The sequence below is a fragment of the Bombina bombina genome, chromosome 1 (assembly GCF_027579735.1).
Source record: "Bombina bombina isolate aBomBom1 chromosome 1, aBomBom1.pri, whole genome shotgun sequence".
Classification (NCBI taxonomy): Eukaryota; Metazoa; Chordata; class Amphibia; order Anura; family Bombinatoridae; genus Bombina; species Bombina bombina.
In genome coordinates, this window is record NC_069499.1 from 1,321,066,196 (window position 1) to 1,321,085,062 (window position 18,867).

Genomic DNA, 18,867 nt, shown 5'->3' on the forward strand with positions numbered 1-18,867 from the left:
TTTCAATACATTTAAAGCATTATTATAGTTCATATGTTCTTGAAATTTCTTGTATTCTCTACTTTTACTCAGACCAGTTCCTAGTGAACAAAATCCAACCTTGAGAATTTTTAGAATCTGTTTGTCACCCTAAGAAAAAACATAATTTATGTAAGAACTTACCTGAAAGATTCATTTCTTTCATATTGGCAAGAGTCCATGAGCTAGTGACGTATGGGATATACAATCCTACCAGGAGGGCCAAAGTTTCCCAAACCTCAAAATGCCTATAAATACACCGCTCACCACACCCACAATTCAGTTTAACGAATAGCCAAGTAGTGGGGTGATAAAGAAAGGAGTAAAAAGCATCAATAAAGGAATTTGGAAATAATTGTGCTTTATACAAAAAAATCATAACCACCATAAAAAGGGTGGGCCTCATGGACTCTTGCCAATATGAAAGAAATTAATCTATCAGGTAAGTTCTTACATAAATTATGTTTTCTTTCATGTAATTGGCAAGAGTCCATGTGCTAGTGACGTATGGGATATCAATACCCAAAATGTGGAACTCCACGCAAGAGTCACTAGAGAGGGAGGGATAAAATAAAAAACATTTTCCGCTGAAAAAATAATCCACAACCCAAATTATAAGTTTATTCTTTTAATGACAATAAAAACTTAAAACATCAGCAGAAGAATCAAACTGAAACAGCTGCCTGAAGAACTTTTCTACCAAAAACTGCTTCTGAAGAAGCAAATACATCAAAACAGTAGAATTTAGTAAATGTATGCAAAGAGGACCAAGTTGCTGCTTTGCAAATCTGATCAACTGAAGCTTCATTCTTAAAAGCCAACGAAGTGGAGACTGATCTAGAAGAATGAGCTGTAATTCTCTGAGGCGGGGTCTTACCCGACTCCAAATATGCTGAATGAATCAAAAGCTTTAACCAAGAAGCCAAGGAAATAGCAGAGGCCTTCTGACCTTTACTAGGATCTGAAAATATAACAAATAGACTAGAAGTCTTCCTGAAATCTTTAGTAGCTTCAACATAATATTTCAAAGCTCTTACCACATCCAGAGAATGTAAGGATCTTTCCAAAGAATTCTTAGGATTAGGACACAAGGAAGGGACAACAAATTCTCTACTAATGTTGTTAGAATTCACAACATTAGGTAAAAATGTAAATGAAGTCCGCAAAACCGCCTTATCCTGATGAAAAATCAGAAAAGGAGATTCACAAGAAAGAGCAGAAAGCTCAGAAACTCTTCTAGCAGAAGAGATAGCCAAAAGGAACAACACTTTCCAAGAAAGTAATTTAATGTCCAAAGAATGCATAGGCTCAAATGGAGGAGCCTGCAACGCCTTCAAAACCAAATTAAGACTCCAAGGAGGAGAAATTGATTTAATGACAGGCTTAATACGAACTAAAACCTGTACAAAACAGTGAATATCATGAAGTTTAGCAATCTTTCTGGGAAATAAAACAGAAAGAGCAGAGATTTGTCCCTTCAAGGAACTTGCTGACAAACTTTATCCAAACCATCCTGAAGAAACTGTAAAATTCTAGGAATTCTAAAAGAATGCCAAGAGAATTTATGAGAAGAACACCATGAAATGTAAGTCTTCCAAACTCAATAATAAATCTTTCTAGAGACAGATTTACGAGATTGTAACATAGTATTAATCACTGAGTCAGAGAAACCTCTATGACTAAGTACTAAGCGTTCAATTTCCATACCTTCAAATTTAATGTTTTGAGATCCTGATGGAAAAATGGACCTTGAGACAGTAGGTCCGGCCTTAAAGGAAGTGGCCAAGGTTGGCAACTGGACATCCGAACAAGATCCGCATACCAAAACCTGTGTCTCCATGCTGGAGCCACCAGCAACACAAACGATCGTTCAATGATGATTTTGGAGATCACTCTTGGAAGAAGAACTAGAGGCGGAAAGATGTAAGCAGGTTGATAACACCATGGAAGTGTCAGCGCATCCACTGCTTCCGCCTGAACATCCCTGGACAGGTATCTGGGAAGTTTCTTGTTTAGATGAGAGGCCATGAGATCTATCTCTGGAAGACCCCACATCTGAACAATCTGAGAAAACACATCTGGATGGAGAGACCACTCCCCTGGATGTAAAGTCTGGCGGCTGAGATAATCCGCCTCCCAATTGTCTACACCTGGGATATGCACCGCAGAGATTAGACAGGAGCTGGATTCCAATTTCCGCCCAAGCAAGTATCCGAGATACTTCTTTCATGGCTTGGGGACTGCGAGTCCCACCCCGATGATTGACATATGCCACAGTTGTGATACTGTCTGTCTGAAAGCAAATGAACGGTCCTCTCTTCAACAGAGGCCAAAACTGAAGCGTTCTGAGAATTGCACAGAGTTCTAAATTATTGATTGGTAATCTCGCCTCTTGAGATTTCCAAACCCCTTGTGCTGTCAGAGCTCCCCAACCTCAAAGACTTGCATCTGCAGTTATCACAGTCCAGGTTGGCCAAACAAAAGAAGCCCCTTGAACTAAACGCTGGAGATTTAACCACCACGTTAGAGAGAGTGTCGAACATTGGGATTTAAGGATATTAATTGTGATATCTTTGTATAATCCCTGCACCATTGATTCAGCATACAAAGCTGGAGAGGTCTCATGTGAAAATGAGCAAAAGGAATTGCGTCCGATGCTGCAGTCATGAGGCATAAAACTTCCATGCACATAGCCACTGAAGGGAATGACTGAAGGTGCCGATAGGCTGCAACCAATTTCAAACGTCTCTTGTCTGTTAGAGAGTCATGGACACTGAATCTATCTGGAAACCTAAAAAGATGACCCTTGTCTGAGGAATCAAGAAACTTTTTGGTAAATTGATCCTCCAACCATGTTTTCGAAGAAACAACACTAGTTGATTCATGTGAGATTCTCCAGAACGTAAAGACTGAGCTAGTACCAAGATATCGCCCAAATAAGGAAACACCGCAATACTCTGTTATCTGATTAAAGAGAGTATGGCAGCGGGAACCTTTGAAAAGATTCTTGGAGCTGATGCTAGGCCAAATGGAAGAGCAACAAATTGGTAATGCTTGTCTAGAAAAGAGAACCTCAGGAACTGATAATGTTCTGGATGAATCGGAATATGAAGGTATGCATCCTGCAAGTCTATTGTGGACATATAATGTCCTCGCTGAACAAAAGGCAGAATAGTCCTTATAGTCACCATATTGAAAGTTGGTACTCTTACATAACGATTCAAAATTTTCAGATCCAGTACTGGTCTGAATGAATTTTCCTTCTTTGGGACAATGAATAGAATTGAATAAAACCCCAGACCTAACTCCTGAAAAGGAATCGGCATGATTACCCCTAAAAACTCCAGGTCTGAAACACACTTCAGGAAAGCCTGAGCTTTTAATGGATTTGCTGGGATGCGTGAGAGAAGAAATCTTCTCACAGGAGGTCTTACTCTGAATCCTATTCGATACCCTTGAGAGACAATGCTCTGAATCCATTGATTTTGGACAGAATTTATCAAAATATCTTTGAAAAACCTTAATCTGCCCCCTACCAGCTGAGCTGGAATGAGGGCCGCACCTTCATGCGGATTTAGGGGCTGACTTTAGTTTCTTAAATTGCTTGGATTTATTCCAATTTGAGGGAGGCTTCCAATTGGAAACAGATTCTTTGGGGGAAGGATTAGATTTTTGTTCATTATTTTGACGAAAGGAACGAAAATGGTTAGAAGCCTTAGATTTACCCTTAGGTTTTTTATCCTGAGGCAGAAAAACTCCCTTTCCCCCAGTAACAGTTGAAATAATAGAATCCAACTGAGAACCAAATAAATTATTACCTTGGAAAGAAAGAGATATTAATCTACAATTAAACGGATATACTATCTGCAGCAGAGGTGCAAACAGATAACCTGAAAGAGGCGCCAAGAATTCTATACAAAAAATTAAACTAGTGATGGTAATAGTAATGTGAGTATATAGCAACAATAGTTATTCAAAGAAAGTTAATAAACAAATGTGCTATATAAATATGCTGTGAAAATAAAAAGAAATAAAAAAGTCCAAAAAACTTGAAGTAAAAATAATAATATATATAGTTTGACATAGAAAAAAATACACAATAAGTGATCATACTAAAAAAGTGAAATAAAATAAAATAGAACTAAAATAAAAAAATTAAAAAATAAGTGTTACGGATATGTGGCAATGTCCCCGCAATAAGAAGTCAAAAATCAAATTAAATCAGAGCATAAACCACAAACAGATAGATGGCAATTGCAAATGAGAGTCCACACAAAATTAGGCAAACTGTTAGAGTTAGCTTGGAGCATATACCACATATAGCGGATATGTAGCAATGTCCACACAATAGTTTCCAGGCAGCTCCTCTGGTGCGTCGTGCCCTGACACAAGATGGCAATCTATAACAGAAAAGACAGAGGGCGCCACATACTGCAGATCAATGAGTAAAAAAATTGAAGAAGAGATGTATACGTAGCAGGTATCTCACTCACTTGATAGTAAGCACTGATGTGCAATACAAGTAGGCCGAGTCCAAAGAGTCGCTCGGCAGACTCACCAGGCACCTAGAACAGATGGTCTTTGTTGTCCCGGCAACAAGAGAATCAGGAGCGGTGTAGTTCCCAAAAAACTTCTTTGCTGTTAACTGTTAGGTGGATAGCAGTCTCTGCTAGTTTGGCAGCAGCAGCACTTAGGTAACAAGTGCAAATGGACATCAAACACAGTGTAACAAATGCTTCAGAAATGATCAGGAGTACAGCAGCAATGAAACAGATTCACAGGGGTTTAATACAGCATAAAAGCATATAAAAACAAGCAACGCGTTTCTCCGTGTCCCAGCCCGGTTTCATCAGGCTAGATAGTAATCTAGACTTAGATGTCATATCAGCATTTCAAGATTTAAGCCACAAAGCTCTTCTAGCTAAAATAGCTAAAGACATGGATCAAACATCAATTTTGATAATATCAAAAATGGCATCACAAATAAAATGATTAGCATGTTGCAGTAAGTGAGCAATGCTAGATATGTCAGAATCCAATTCTTGTTGCGCTAAATTTTCCAACCAAAAAGTTGATGCAGCCGCAACATCAGCCAAAGAAATTGCAGGTCTGAGAAGATGACCTGAATATAAATAGGCTTTCCTTAAATAAGATTCAAGCTTCCTATCTAAAGGATCCTTAAAGGAATTACAATCTTCCATAGGAATATTGGTACGTTTAGCAAGAGTAGAAATAGCCCCATCAACTTTGGGGACTTTTTCCCAAAACTCTATAGAAATTACTGGTAAAGGATACAATTTTTTAAACCTTGAAGAAGGAAAAAAAGAAGTACCTGGCTTATTCCATTCCTTAGAAATCATATCAAAAATAGCATCAGGAATAGGAAAAACCTCTGGAGTAACCACAGGAGGTTTAAAAACAGCATTTAAACGTTTACTAGACGTCAAGTGGACTGGTTTCCTCAATATCCAAAGTAATTAGCACTTCTTTTAATAAAGAACGAATATACTCCATTTTAAATAACTAAGTAGATTTGTCAGTGTCAATATCTGAGGAAGGATCTTCTGAATCAGATAGATCCTCATCAGAGGAGGATAAATCATTATGTTGTCGGTCATTTGAAATTTCATCAACTGAGTGAGAAGTTTTAAAAGACCTTTTACGTTTATTAGAAGGTGGAAATGCAGACAAAGCCTTCTGAATAGAATCAGTAACAAATTCTTTAAAATTCATAGTTATATCATGTACATTAGAAGTTGAAGGAACTGCAACTGGCAATGTACTATTAATGATGGGCACATTATCTGCATGTAAAAGTTTATCATGACAACTATTACAAATGACATTCGGAGATATAACTTTCACAATCTTACAACAAATGCACTTAGCTTTGGTAGAACCGATGTCAGGCAGCAAAGTTCCAACAGATACTTCTGAGGCAGGATCAGATTGAGACATCTTGCAAAATGTAAAAGAAAAAACAACATATAAAGCAAAATTATCGATTTTCTTATATGACAGTTTCAGGAATGGGAAAAAATGCAAATAGCATAGACCTCTGACATAGAAAAAGGCAAGAGGCAAACAGCAATGGGGTATTAAATTAATGAAAAATTTGGCGCCAACTATGATGCACAACGTAACTAAAAAAATTTGGCGCCAACAAAATCCGGAAATGAACACTTGCATCACTAATGACGCAACTGTGTGTAAGGCTTCGGCGTCAACTACAACGCCGGAAATTACGAACTTGCATCAACGGACGTACTTTTCGTGCCAAGAAATTCTCGCGCCAAAAATGACGCAATAAAGTCTAGCATTTGGCGCACCCGCAGGCCTAGTACTGCCCGCAATTTTCAAGAAAAAATGTAGTCAAGTCAAGTTGAAAAAAAGAATGAACCCCAGGAAAGAAAAAAATATTTCTTAATATGTTTATTTTCCCTAAATATGAAACTGACAGTCTGCACAAGGAAATACATGAACCTGACTCATGGCAAATATAAGTACAATACATATATTTAGAACTTTATATAAATGCATAAAGTGCCAAACCATAGCTGGGGTGTCTTAAGTAATAAAAAACATACTTACCGAAAGACACCCATCCACATATAGCAGATAGCCAAACCAGTACTGAAACAGTTATCAGTAGAGGTAATGGTATATGAGAGTATATCGTCAATCTGAAAAGGGAGATAGGAGATGAATCTCTACGACCGATAACAGAGAACCAATGAAATAGATCTCCCGTGAGGAAAACCATTGCATTCAATAGGAGATACTCCCTTCACATCCCTCTGACATTCGCTGTACTCTGAGAGGAATCGGGCTTCAAAAAGCTGTGAAGCGCATGTCAACGTAGAAATCTTAGCACAAACTTTACTTCACCACCTCCATAGGAGGCAAAGTTTGTAAAACTGAATTGTGGGTGTGGTGAGGGGTGTATTTATAGGCATTTTGAGGTTTAGGAAACTTTGCCCCTCCTGCTAGGATTGTATATCCCATACGTCACTAGCTCATGGACTCTTGCCAATTACATGAAAGAAATAGGTCTTATGTGAGCGGTTTTACAATTATTATTTTTTCTGGAAAGTAAACTAAGATAAGGATTTAGGTGGCATCTGTTCATCGCAATGACCATGAATCTATATTTAGAACTGTTGATACAAAAAAATGCAAAAAATAGAACATCAGAAAAAATAGCTTAGCATAAAATGGCAGATGTATATCATTTAAGAAAGCTTTTCATAAAGACCATATCTTTATGCCCTGCAACTTGACTTCTCATAAAATATTAGACTGACAGAATAGTTGTGATGCGGAGCTTTACAATTCACTGGACTTACATCTGGCAGCCAAAGGTTTATCAAGAAGCTATGAAGTATTAAAACACATTTTCAGCTTGTAGATTTGCATTGAAGCCCCTTAGTAGAGAACAGTTGATGAGTAAAGGGAAAGTGAAGTCAAAATTAAACTTTCATGATTCCGATAGAGCATGGAATTTTAAATAAGTTTCCAATTTACTACTATTAACAACATTTGATTTGCTCTTTTCGTATTCTTCATTGAAAAGCATACCTAGGTAGGCTCAGGAGCAGCACTGCACTACTGGGAGCTAGCTAATATTTGCACATATATGCATATTGTCATTGGGCCACCCAATGTGTTCAGCTAGCTCCCAGTATTGCATTGCTGCTTCTTCCACAAAAGATACCAAGAGAATGAAGAAAATCTGATAACAGAAGTAAATTGTAAAGTTAAAATTGCATGCTCGGTCAGAATCATAAAAGAAAAAAACATTGGGTTTCATATCCCTTTAAGACCTTGGCTTGCAACTAACCCGATTGTATTCTCTATGGCATCCAATCCACTCATACACAGACTGGAAAAGTGACTTGACCAACACTACATTTATATGAAGCGAAACAACAATTCTACTACAACATACGATCAAATAAAAAGCACAGTGTTAGTGATTGCAGCACATGCTATAATATTAGTAATACCGAACATCCACCTACCGATCAATTAAAGCAATAATTATGTTTTTCACATTGACATTTTGGTGTAGCTCAGCACAGGATCTAAGGAATGGGTTCAAGGTCTGAAGATGAAATTCATCCGGAAAAACCTAAAAACAAACAAAAATATTTCTATATTTATCTTTCTGAAGTATAGAAACATTTTTAAAGCATTGTTGCACCAGTGTTTTTTTCCTTCCCATACTGTCCAAGAGCAAAAGGGGCATACAGATTATCATCATGAAGGAGAGAGACAATTAGACTATAAACTGAAGCAAATACCAGAGAACAGGATTTAGCAAATGTATAAAAGTGTGAAAAATGTACAAAAACTAAATTTATGCTTACCTGATAAATTGATTTCTTCTATGGTAAGACGAGTCCACGGATTCATCCTTTACTTGTGGGATATTATCCTTCCCTACAGGAAGTGGCAAAGAGCACCACGGCAGAGCTGTCTATATAGCTCCTCCCTTTGCTCCACCCCCCAGTCATGCGATCGAAGGTACAGGAAGAAAAAGGAGAAACTACAAAGGTGCAGAGGTGACTGAGTTTAAATCAAAAAAATATAATCTGTCTTAAAATGACAGGGCTGGCCGTGGACTCGTCTTACCATAGAAGAAATCAATTTATCAGGTAAGCATAAATTTAGTTTTCTTCTATAAAGGTAAGACGAGTCCCCGGATTAATCCTTTCCTTGTGGGATACAATACCAAAGCTACAGGACACAGATGAACTGGAGGGACAAGACAGATGGTGAAACAGAAGGCACCACTGCTTGAAGAACTTTTCTCCCAAAAACAGCCTCCGAAGAAGCAAAGATATCAAATTTGGAAAATTTGGAAAAGGTATGAAGCGAAGACCAAGTCGCAGCCTTACAAATCTGTCCAACAGAAGCATAATTTTTAAAAGCCCATGTGGAAGCCACCGCTCTAGTAGAGTGAACTGTAATTCTTTCAGGAGGCTGCTGTCCAGCAGTCTCGTATGCCAAACGGATGATGCTTTTTAGCCAAAAGGCAAGAGAGGTAGCCGTAGCTTTTTGACCTCTACGTTTTCCAGAATAGACAACAAACAAAGAAGATGTTTGACGAAAATCTTTGGTCACTTGCAAGTAAAACTTCAAAGCACGAACCACGTCCAAGTTGTGCAATAGACGCTCCTTCTTAGAGGAAGGATTAGGACACAGAGAAGGAACAACAATTTCCTGATTAATATTCTTATTAGTAACAACCTTAGGAAAGAATCCAGGTTTGGTACGCAGAACCACCTTATCAGCATGGAAAACAAGATAAGGCGAGTCGCATTGCAATGCAGATAGTTCAGAAACTCTTCGAGCCGAAGAGATAGCAACTAAAAACAGAACTTTCCAAGATAAAAGCTTAATATCTATGGAATGCATAGGTTCAAACGGAACCCCTTGAAGAACTTTAAGAACCAAATTCAAACTCCATGGCGGAGCAACAGGTTTAAACACAGGCTTGATTCTAACTAAACCCTGACAAAACGACTGAACGTCTGGAACATCTGCCAGACGTTTGTGCAGTAGAATTGATAAAGCAGATATCTGTCCATTTAAGGAACTAGCTGATAGCCCCTTCTCCAATCCTTCTTGGAGAAAGGACAAAATCCTAGGAATCCTGATCTTACTCCATGAGTAGCCATTGGATTCGCACCAATAAAGATATTTACGCCATATCTTATGATAAATTTTCCTGGTGACAGGCTTTCGAGCCTGAATCAAGGTATCTATGACCGACTCAGAGAACCCTCGCTTGGATACGATCAAGTGTTCAATCTCCAAGCAGTCAGTCGCAGAGAAACTAGATTTGGAGGCTGGAACGGACCTTGAATCAGAAGGTCCTGTCTCAGTGGCAGAGTCCATGGTGGAAGAGATGACATGTCCACCAGGTCTGCATACCAAGTCCTGCTTGGCCACGCAGGTGCTATCAAAATCACTGAAGCTCTCTCCTGTTTGATTCTGGCAATCAAACAAGGAAGGAGAGGAAAAGGTGGAAACACATAAGCCAGGTTGAACGACCAGGGTACTGCCAGAGCATCTTTCAGTACTGCCTGAGGATCCCTTGACCTGGACCCGTAACGAGGAAGTTTGGCATTCCGACGAGACGCCATCAGATCCAATTCTGGTGTTCCCCATTGCTGAATCAATTGTGCAAACACCTCCGGCTGGAGTTCCGACTCCCCCGGATGAAAAGTCTGACGACTTAGAAAATCCGCTTCCCAGTTCTCCACTCCTGGGATATAGATTGCTGATAGATGGCAAGAGTGAGTCTCTGCCCATCAAATTATTTTGGTAGCCTCTATCATCGCTAGAGAACTCTTTGTTCCCCCCCTGATGATTGATATATGCTACAGTCGTGATATTGTCTGACTGAAATCTTATGAATCCTGCCAACGCCAGCTGAGGCCACGCCTGAAGCGCGTTGAATATCGCTCTCATTTATAGAATATTGATTGGGAGGAGAGTCTCCTCCCGAGTCCACAAACCCTGTGCTTTCAGGGAATTCCAGACTGCACCCCAGCCCAATAGGCTGGCGTCCGTCGTCACTATGACCCACGCTGGCCAGTGGAAACACATTCCCTTGGACAGATGATCCTGTGACAACCACCAAAGAAGAGAGTTTCTGGTCTCTTGGTCCAGATTTATCTGAGGAGATAAATCTGCATAATCCCCATTCCACTGTTTGTGCATGCAAAGTTGCAGTGGTCTGAGATGCAAGCGAGCAAACGGAACTATGTCCATTGCCGCTACCATTAAACCGATTACCTCCATACACTGAGCCACTGACGGCCGAGGAATGGAATGAAGAGCTCGGCAGATGGATAAAATCTTTGATTTCCTGACCTCCGTCAGAAAATTTTTCATGTCCACCGAATCTATCAGAGTTCCCAGGAATGGAACTCTTGTGAGAGGGATAAGTGAACTCTTTTTTACGTTCACCTTCCACCCGTGAGATCTTAGAAAAGCCAACACGATGTCTGTGTGAGACTTGGCTAGTTGGTAAGTCGACGCCTGGATTAAGTTATTGTCCAGATAAGGCGCCACAGCTATGCCCCGCGGCCTTTGAACCGCCAGAAGGGACCCTAGCACCTTTGTGAAAATTCTGGGAGCCATGGCCAACCCGAAGGGAAGAGCCACAAACTGGTAATGCTTGTCCATAAAGGCGAACCTGAGGAACTGGTGATGATCTTTGTGGATAGGAATATGTAGATACGCATCCTTTAAGTCCACGGTGGTCATATGTTGACCCTCCTGGATCATTGGCAAAATATTCCGAATGGTCTCCATCTTGAAGGATGGGACTCTGAGGAATTTGTTTAGGATCTTGAGATCCAAAATTGGTCTGAAAGTTCCCTCTTTTTTGGGAACCACAAACAGGTTGGAGTAGAACCCTTGCCCATGTTCTGTTTCCGGAACTGGGCAGATCACTCCCATGGAATATAGGTCTTCTACACAGCGTAAGAACGCCTCTCTTTTTGTCTGGTTTACAGACAATTGAGAAAGATGGAATCTCCCTCTTGGGGGAGAATCTTTGAAATCTAGAAGGTACCCCTGGGTTACTATTTCTAAAGCCCAGGAATCCTGAACATCTCTTGCCCAAGCCTGAGCGAAGAGAGAAAGTCTGCCCCCTACTAGATCCAGTCCCAGATCGGGTGCTACCCCTTCATGCTGTCTTGGAGGCAGCAGCAGGCTTCTTGGCCTGTTTACCCTTGTTCCAAGTTTGGTTAGGTCTCCAGACTGACTTGGATTGAGCAAGATTCCCCTCTTGCTTTGCGGCAGGGGAAAAGGAAGAGGGACCAACTTTGAAGTTTCGAAAGGAACGAAAATTATTTTGTTTGGTCCTCATCTTATTCGTCTTATCCTGAGGAAGGGCATGGCCTTTCCCTCCAGTGATGTCTGAAATTATCTCTTTCAGTTCAGGCCCGAATAGGGATGGCTAAAAGCTTAGCTTTTGATGACACATCAGCAGACCAGGACTTAAGCCATAACGCTCTACGCGCTAAAATGGCAAAACCTGAATTCTTTGTCGCTAATTTAGCCAATTGAAAAGCGGCATCTGTAATGAAAGAATTAGCTAGCTTGATAGTCCTAATTCTATCCAGAATATCCTCTAATGGAGTCTCAACCTAAAGAGCCTCTTCCAGAGCCTCGAACCAAAAGGACACTGCAGTAGTTACAGGAACAATGCACGCTATAGTTTGGAAAAGAAAACCTTGATGAACAAATATTTTCTTCAGGAGACCCTCTAATTTTTTATCCATAGGATCTTTGAAAGCACAACTGTCCTCAATAGGTATAGTTGTACGCTTAGCCAGGGTAGAAATAGCTCCCTCCACCTTAGGGAGGGTCTGCCACGAGTCCCGCACGGCGTCAGATATGGGAAACATTTTCTTAAAAGTAGGAGGGGGAGCGAACGGAATTCCTGGTCTATCCCACTCCTTAGAAACAATTTCCGAAATCCTCTTAGGGACCGGAAAAACATCAGTGTAGACAGGAACCTCTAGGAATCTGTCCATTTTACACAATTTCTCTGGAACTACAATAGGGTCACAATCATCCAGAGTCGCTAAAACCTCCCTGAGCAATAAGCGGAGGTGTTCTAGTTTAAATTTAAAGAACGTCATATCTGAATCTGTCTGAGGGAACATATTTCCTAAGTCAGAAATCTCTCCCTCAGCCAGCAAATCCCTCACTTCAGAACATTGTGAGGGTACATCGGATATGGCTAATAAAGCGTCAGAGGGCTCAGCGTTTGTTCTCACACCAGACCTGCTGCGCTTCCCCTGCAACCCAGGCAGCTTAGATAAAACCTCTGTGAGGGTAGTATTCATAACTGCGGCCATATCTTGCAAGGTGAAAGAATTAGACGCACTAGAAATACTTGGCGTCGCTTGTGCGGGCGTTAACGGTTGTGACACTTGGGGAAAATTAGATGGCATAACCTGATTCTCTTCTGACTGAGAATAATCCTGCGACATACTTTTAGTAGCTAAAATATGTTCTTTACAATTTATTGACCTTTCAGTGCATGAGGGACACATTCTAAGTGGAGGTTCCACAATGGCTTCTAAACATATTGAACATCGACTTTCCTCAATGTCAGACATGTTGAACAGGCTAGTAATGACTACAAACAAGCTTGAAAACACTTTATTTAGTGAAAAAAATAATCTTAAAAAACGGTACTGCGCCTTTAAAGGAACAGTATACACTCATTTTCATATAACTGCATGTAATAGACACTACTATAAAGAATAAGATGCACAGATACTGATATAAAAATCCAGTATAAAACTGTTTAAAAACGTACTTAGAAGCTTTCAGTTTAGCTCTGTTGAAAAGGCAGTTGGAAAGCCCACTGCAAGTGGGAAATAAGACACTCCCCCCCTCCCCCTTTTTTTGCATATGAAAAGACCCTTATCACAAACAGGAGCAAGCTAGAGAAGGTAGCTGACGGTATTCAAATAAAACTTTGGGGCTTGATTAGGAGTCTGAAAATCAGAGCAATGTTATTTAAAAATAAGCAAAATTATAAATTTAAAAAAAAAAGAAAAAACAGAATTTATGTTTACCTGATAAATTACTTTCTCCAACGGTGTGTCCGGTCCACGGCGTCATCCTTACTTGTGGGATATTCTCTTCCCCAACAGGAAATGGCAAAGAGCCCAGCAAAGCTGGTCACATGATCCCTCCTAGGCTCCGCCTACCCCAGTCATTCGACCGACGTTAAGGAGGAATATTTGCATAGGAGAAACCATATGGTACCGTGGTGACTGTAGTTAAAGAAAATAAATTATCAGACCTGATTAAAAAAACCAGGGCGGGCCGTGGACCGGACACACCGTTGGAGAAAGTAATTTATCAGGTAAACATAAATTCTGTTTTCTCCAACATCGGTGTGTCCGGTCCACGGCGTCATCCTTACTTGTGGGAACCAATACCAAAGCTTTAGGACACGGATGAAGGGAGGGAGCAAATCAGGTCACCTAAATGGAAGGCACCACGGCTTGCAAAACCTTTCTCCCAAAAATAGCCTCAGAAGAAGCAAAAGTATCAAACTTGTAAAATTTGGTAAAAGTGTGCAGTGAAGACCAAGTCGCTGCCCTACATATCTGATCAACAGAAGCCTCGTTCTTGAAGGCCCATGTGGAAGCCACAGCCCTAGTGGAATGAGCTGTGATTCTTTCGGGAGGCTGCCGTCCGGCAGTCTCATAAGCCAATCTGATGATGCTTTTAATCCAAAAAGAGAGAGAGGTAGAAGTTGCTTTTTGCCCTCTCCTTTTACCGGAATAAACAACAAACAAGGAAGATGTTTGTCTAAAATCCTTCGTAGCATCTAAATAGAATTTTAGAGCGCGAACAACATCCAAATTGTGCAACAAACGTTCCTTCTTTGAAACTGGTTTCGGACACAGAGAAGGTACGATAATCTCCTGGTTAATGTTTTTATTAGAAACAACTTTTGGAAGAAAACCAGGTTTAGTACGTAAAACCACCTTATCTGCATGGAACACCAGATAAGGAGGAGAACACTGCAGAGCAGATAATTCTGAAACTCTTCTAGCAGAAGAAATTGCAACTAAAAACAAAACTTTCCAAGATAATATCTTAATATCAACGGAATGCAAGGGTTCAAACGGAACCCCCTGAAGAACTGAAAGAACTAAATTGAGACTCCATTGCACACCAAATTTGGAAGCTTTAACCCTTAAAATAACGGAACCGGAGCCGTTTTGAACTTTAACCCCTTTACAGTCCCTGGTATCTGCTTTGCTGAGACCCAACCAAGCCCCAAGGGGAATACGATACCAAATGACGCCTTCAGAAAGTCTTTTCTAAGTATCAGAGCTCCTCTCACATGCGACTGCATGCCATGCCTCTCAAAAACAAGTGCGCAACACCGGCGCGAAAATGAGGCTCTGCCTATGCTTTGGGAAAGCCCCTAAAGAATAAGGTGTCTAAAACAGTGCCTGCCGATATTATTATATCAAAATACCCAGATAAAATGATTCCTCAAGGCTAAATATGTGTTAATAATGAATCGATTTAGCCCAGAAAAAGTCCACAGTCTTAATAAGCCCTTTTTGAAGCCCTTATTTACGATCGTAATAAACATGGCTTACCGGATCCCATAGGGAAAATGACAGCTTCCAGCATTACATCGTCTTGTTAGAATGTGTCATACCTCAAGCAGCAAAAGTCTGCACACTGTTCCCCCAACTGAAGTTAATTGCTCTCAACAGTCCTGTGTGGAACAGCCATGGATTTTAGTGACGGTTGCTAAAATCATTTTCCTCATACAAACAGAAATCTTCATCTCTTTTCTGTTTCTGAGTAAATAGTACATACCAGCACTATTTTAAAATAACAAACTCTTGATTGAATAATAAAAACTACAGTTAAACACTAAAAAACTCTAAGCCATCTCCGTGGAGATGTTGCCTGTACAACGGCAAAGAGAATGACTGGGGTAGGCGGAGCCTAGGAGGGATCATGTGACCAGCTTTGCTGGGCTCTTTGCCATTTCCTGTTGGGGAAGAGAATATCCCACAAGTAAGGATGACGCCGTGGACCGGACACACCTATGTTGGAGAAAACTTTATGGGCTTTATAAATAGATCATCTACAAAACATTTATGCAAAGAAAAAATTAGTGTATAATGGCCCTTTAAGAGAAAAAAAGCATACACGTTCTGCAAAACAGCCTAAACATGCACCAATTTTTTCAAAATTTTGAATGTAGACACACTATAGGTAGTTAAAATTGCACCACAAAATTTTTTTTAACAATTAACCCCTTAATTTCCAAACCGGATAGAAAATAGGCCCAGATCCGGGAAAAAACACTCTCAGCACTTTGCCCTACCTGCCCTCAGGGATCGAAAGTGTGGGGTAAAAGCTTCGATTTGGCCCAAAACATACACCAGGGCCCTCAGGAGTAAGAGCTTGCTGCTTACTGACAAAACTAACTGCGCATCTGAGGCGCGAAAATAGGTCCCGCCCATCTCACTTGATGTTTCCTTTGCCTTAAAGAACCGCACCAGAGCGGTTATAACTAGCCATGTGGGTTCTAAGACCCTGAAAATTAAGCCATGTGTGCCCTAATAAAATTGCCCAAAAACGTTTATTGCCCACAAAAACGTTAAAGCACTCCCAAATCAACAAAAAAACGTTTGCTCACAAACATTTGTCAATCAGTGTCAACCATATTAGTAATTGGCCCCATATGCAAGCTAAGTAATGCCCTTTTTTTAGCTCTAGGATTACTGCTTACTCTTACCCTCCTGGGTATAATGTCAGCCTTTCTGAAATACAGTCTCTCCAGAAAAATATGACTGAACATACCTCATTGCTGCATAGCATGAAACCGTTCCTCACACTGAAGTTTCCTGTACTCCTCAGCCTCTGTGGGAACAGCAATAGACCTTAGTTACAAATGCTAAGATCATCATCCTCCAGGCAGCAGTCTTCATCCATCTGCTGCCTGAGAGTAAATAGTACACACCGGTACCATTTAAAATAAACTCTTGCTTGAAGAAATTAAAAACTAATATTTTATCACCTCTTTCACTTTACCCTTCCTAGTACTTAGAGTAGGCAAAGAGAATGACTGGGGGTGGAGCTAAGGGAGGAGCTATATAGACAGCTCTGCTGTGGTGCTCTTTGCCACTTCCTGTAGGGAAGGATAATATCCCACAAGTAAAGGATGAATCCGTGGACTCGTCTTACCTTTATAGAAGAAAAACTAAATGTATGCTAGCGCTGCGGAATCTGTTGGCGCTCTACAAATAACCGATAATAATAATAATAAAATGCTTACCTAATAAATGTATTTCTTTCTTGACACGATGAGGCCACGGAATCATCAATTACTGTTGGGAATATCACTCCTGGCCAGCAGGAGGAGGCAAAGAGCACCACAGCAAAGCTGCTAAGTATCACTTCCCTTCCCACAACCCCCAGTCATTCGACCGAAGAAAAAGGAGAGAAACGAAATAACACAAGGTGCAGAGGTGCCTGAGGTTGATATAAAAAAAACTGTCTGAGCTAAAACAGGGAGGGCCGTGGACACACCGTGTCAAGAAATAACTAAATGTATGCTTACATGATAAATTTATTTTTTTCTTTCTTAAGACACAGTGAGTCCACAAAATAATTAATTACTGTTGGGAATAGATACCCCAGCTAGAGGACACAGATAAGGGAGGGCAAGACAGGTAACCTAAACAGAAGGCACCAATGCTTGCAGAACCTTCCTCCCAAAAGAAGCCTCAGCCGAGGCAAAAGTATCAAATCTATAGAATTTAGAAAAAGTGTGCAAAGAACACCAAGTCGCAGCCATACAAATCTGTTCTACAGAGGCCTCATTCTTGAAGGCCCAAGAAGAAGACACTGCCCTAGTGGAGTGAGCTGTAATTCTCTCAAGAGGCTGCTGTCCAGCAGTCTCATAAGCCATATGAATAACACTTCTCAACCAGAGAGAAAGAGAAGTGGCAGTAGCTTTCTGGCCTTAAGTTTTCCAGAAAAGCAAACAAAAAATGCAGAAGACTGACAAAGTCCTTCGTAGCCTGCAAATAAAATTTAAGAGCCTGCACAACGTCTAAGCTGTGCAACAAACGTTCTTTATGAGAAAAAGGATTAGGACAGAGAAAGGGAATAACAATTCCCTGATTAATATTTCTGACCGAAACAACCTTAGGAAGAAAACCAAACTTGGTACGCAGAATTGCCTTATCTGTATGAAATATGAGATAAGGAAAATCACACTGCAATGCTGAAAGTTCAGAACCCTCTGAGCAGAAGAAATAGCAGTAAGAAACAAAACTTTCCAAGATAATAACTTAATATCTATGGAATGCATAGGTTTAAATGGAACCCTGTTGTAAAACTTTAAAAAAGATTAAGGCTCCAAGGAGGAGCCACTAATTTAAATACAGGCCTGATTCTGACCAGGGCCTGACAAAAGGATTGTACATCCGTCACATCCACTAGACCTGTGCTTTCCAAACTGTGTGTCGTGACACGTTAGTGTGTCGGCGGCAGTGTGTAGGTGTGTCCCTGCTTCAGCACAAATTTTTTTGAATTTAAATTTTTTTTTTTCAATTTTTTGGGGGTTTCTGATTTTCAGCCTGCTTGCTACGCCTATCACATGGTTGATACCTAGTGGGTCACAGATCATCTTAACTTATTGACGCAGCTCAGAGGGAACTGAAATTATTCCCATTGGCGGCTTTGATGGCACATTGGCTCCTGACTGCACTTGTAATATCCTCAATCGGCTCATGACTGCACATGTAGTCAGTGAGTGGGACAGCTGCTTGATGATGAAATGCAAGTGTCTTTATCTAATATCCAACCAAATATTCAGAAACTGTGTTCATCCCATCAACCTCCTACATCCCATTAAGAGAGTAAGTAGCTATTCGTGTTTTTAAACTTTTGTTTAATTCTTGCACATACATACTGTTACTTGTAAATACATTTCGTTATTATATTATTTACTGTATGTATGGGTCCATAGCTCTTAAAACAAGTTAGTTTAACCTCCTTTTTGCTAGTACAACTGAATTACTGTGTTGCAAAATGATGTAGGTCTAAAAAGTGTGTCACCAACATGAAAAGTTTGGAAATCTCTGCACTAGACGCTTGTGCAGCAGAATGGATAAAGTAGAAATCTAACCTTTGAGGGTACTGACAGATAACCCCTTCTCGAGGCCTTCTTGGAGAAAAGATAAGATCCTTGGGATCCTGACCTTACTTCAAAAAAATCCTTTAGACTCCAATAAAGATATTTATGCCATATCTTAT

The 18,867-nt window shown here is 40.3% G+C and overlaps 1 protein-coding gene across 1 annotated transcript in view; it reads right to left on the reverse strand.

Moving 5' to 3' along the window:
- VPS35 (VPS35 retromer complex component) overlaps positions 1-18,867 on the reverse strand; it is a 588,646-nt gene that overhangs the window by 421,808 nt on the left and 147,971 nt on the right. The window contains exon 8 of the mRNA XM_053701861.1: positions 8,040-8,149. Coding sequence (XP_053557836.1) covers positions 8,040-8,149 — 110 coding nt within the window. The remainder of the gene's footprint in view (positions 1-8,039; positions 8,150-18,867) is intronic.